The sequence below is a fragment of the Gadus morhua genome, chromosome 9 (genome assembly GCF_902167405.1).
Source record: "Gadus morhua chromosome 9, gadMor3.0, whole genome shotgun sequence".
Classification (NCBI taxonomy): Eukaryota; Metazoa; Chordata; class Actinopteri; order Gadiformes; family Gadidae; genus Gadus; species Gadus morhua.
In genome coordinates this window covers 8390495-8392994 of record NC_044056.1, presented here as the reverse complement: position 1 = coordinate 8392994, position 2500 = coordinate 8390495, and the positions used below count along the sequence as shown (strand labels likewise).

At 48.1% G+C, this 2500-nt stretch overlaps 1 protein-coding gene across 6 annotated transcripts in view; it reads right to left on the bottom strand.

Annotated features, from left to right (window-relative positions):
• Positions 1-2500, bottom strand: part of reln (reelin) — a 108037-nt gene that overhangs the window by 42495 nt on the left and 63042 nt on the right. For all 6 annotated transcript variants that reach the window (XM_030365844.1, XM_030365846.1, XM_030365845.1 and 3 more), the window contains exons 12-14: positions 1720-1871; positions 1428-1543; positions 747-955 (exon numbers count right to left, since the gene is read on the bottom strand). In XM_030365844.1, the coding sequence (XP_030221704.1) occupies positions 747-955; positions 1428-1543; positions 1720-1871 (477 nt within the window). The remainder of the gene's footprint in view (positions 1-746; positions 956-1427; positions 1544-1719; positions 1872-2500) is intronic.

Here is a 2500-nt window from a genome sequence, read left to right as displayed (position 1 = left end):
ACTAAACAAGGGATTACTAAAAATACTATAAAATCCCACTTACAATGATGAAATATTTTCCAAACTCTTTTCTCCAACTTGAACGGGTCTATAATGGATATTTAATATTACCGTTAGAATCAACAATTGGTGGAAAGTGTATTGACATTTGAGACTTTATCGATATTACAGTGAGCTCTTCTATACACAGACACAAACACATTGATATCTTTCTACAGTATATCGCTTTGAGCTGTCAGAATCCAAACCTCACTGCCTAAATCACAACTATCCTTTGACTGATCTGTCAGCTAACACCAAACGAGATTCATTCATTGTTATCGATTGTCTAATCTCTACATCGTATGCATTGATCTTCGAATAATTTCTTTCAGCCTAAATTGACATGTAACACACTTTTTCTTAGTAAAGAAACTTGGAATCAACTTTTTGAGCTCGGTTTGTTGACCTTTTAAACGGTATTGATGATTCATATCTCTTCAATTTATGAGCATAAGAATTAGCTAGCAAGTATTAATGCTTGGCACTTGTTTCTATGGAAATCCTTAGTTTACTGACAGCGATATAGTGTTGTTTCTCTTACTTTTGACAAATGTACTTATTGTAAGTTTCTTTTGATAAAAGCGTCCAGTAAAAGCCCTAAATGTTAACGTAAATGTAAAACATAAACACACATTCCACAGTAGTGTGAGGTTCGGGTTTCGCGTTAGCATCGTGCGTGTGTTAGTGAAGGCCGGGGGCCCCACCTGTTGGCGGGCTGGTAGGAGCCGCAGCCCAGGTTGATGGAGAACTGCGCCACGTGGGTGTTGGTACCGGGCAGCACCGGCAGCAGCTGCATGAAGTCCAGCGCCCACACGTGGCGGTGGAGGCCCCCGTGGGTCCGCTGCTCCAGGCAGAACTGGGTGACGGGGGTCTGGAGCTCAGTGGGCAGCCCCACCGAGACCAACCCGGGGGTCTGGGTGGAGGGGAGAGGGGAGTGTGGTTAAATGTCCGCTCGGGGATAAGGGTGGGCTTAGTGTGATAGTGTTGAGTGTGAGAATGTGAAGGTGAAAATGTTTGTGTGTATGCGCGTGTATACTTTAAGGTTTGCTATGATAAACCTTAAGTCTTTAAGGTTGTGTGTGTCTGCATATTTCAGTGTTTTTATTGAAAAGATGTGTGTGTGTGTGTATGTGTGTGTGTGTGTGTGTGTGTGTAAGAATATATGAGTGTCTGTGTGTGCGTGTGTGCTTGTGTGTGTGTGTGTGTGTATGTGCGTGTGTGTGAATGGAACAGTATACGTGTGTGTTTGTGTGTGCGTGCGTGTTTGTGCCTTTGTGTGTTGAACAGTACAAGAGTGTGTGTGTGTGTGTGTGTGTGTGTGTGTGTGTGTGCGTGCGTGCGTGCGTGCGTGCGTGCGTGCGTGCGTGCGTGTGTGTGTGTCTCACCCTGTAGGAGGAGTATGGCAGGGTGTCCAGCACCACTCGTTCCCTCCTCCCCTCAGACCTTCCAAACAGGACCACGTTGTTCTCATGGGACTCCCCCGGATCACATTCCCCTCCGCCTGCACACAAACACACCTCAGCACCACCGCCCTGCCTTTGCTCGAAGGGCATGGAAGGGCAGCCAATTTCCTTCACTTTGATAACACTTGGAAATCGAAAAAATTAACTGAGATCTTCCAGACTTGTAAGCATTTGCGGATCCGACCTATATAGGGGACCACACCCAGTCGCGTACCCATGGTGAAGTGGAAGCGGAGGTTTCCGTAGGCGGTGGTGTCCAGGTACGGCGTGCAGACCCTCCTCCGTCCCTCCTGGTCGAACACCATCGCCGAGCCCGACTCGATCTCGCCACAGTGGGTGCCGTAGCTCGCCCCCTCGATGTCCCAGCTGCACGGGTTAACAACAGTTTAGCCCTGCTCTGCTCTCTACTGGAGGGAGAGGCTTTGTTCATGTGGGAGGCTGGGTGTGTAGCTCATTAGGGGACAGGGATATCACACAGGACAGCTGAATCAGGAGTCATGGGTAAGGAATGTGGACCCATATGATAGGATATGAACTCTGATAACATTTTAGCTTGATTATCATAAAAATCTCCACTCCAATAGCACTACAATTTATACAAAGTATTCAAGTTGGTACACAAACATACATACATCCACCCCCTCCTGTCTACACCATTTGTAAAAACGTGTGCATACACATACACACCCACACTGAAAAATACACACTGAAACACAAACAACCCCCCCAAAAACACACCCAGGTGGCGGGCTGAAATAGCACCGAGACAGGACGTACACACACAGGGCCCACACAGGAAAACATCCTTCCACCGAGCGGCGAGGGGATCCTCATTAACACTGACAGCAGATAACTCAGTGTGTCAAGCGCATCCTGTGGTCCTCACCCACCACCAACAGCAACACCACCCCCAACACCACCCAACACCCCCGTCTGCCCCTGCTCCCGAAGCCTGACCAGCCTCTCTTGTCACACGGCAGTTCTGGCCTGTTGCT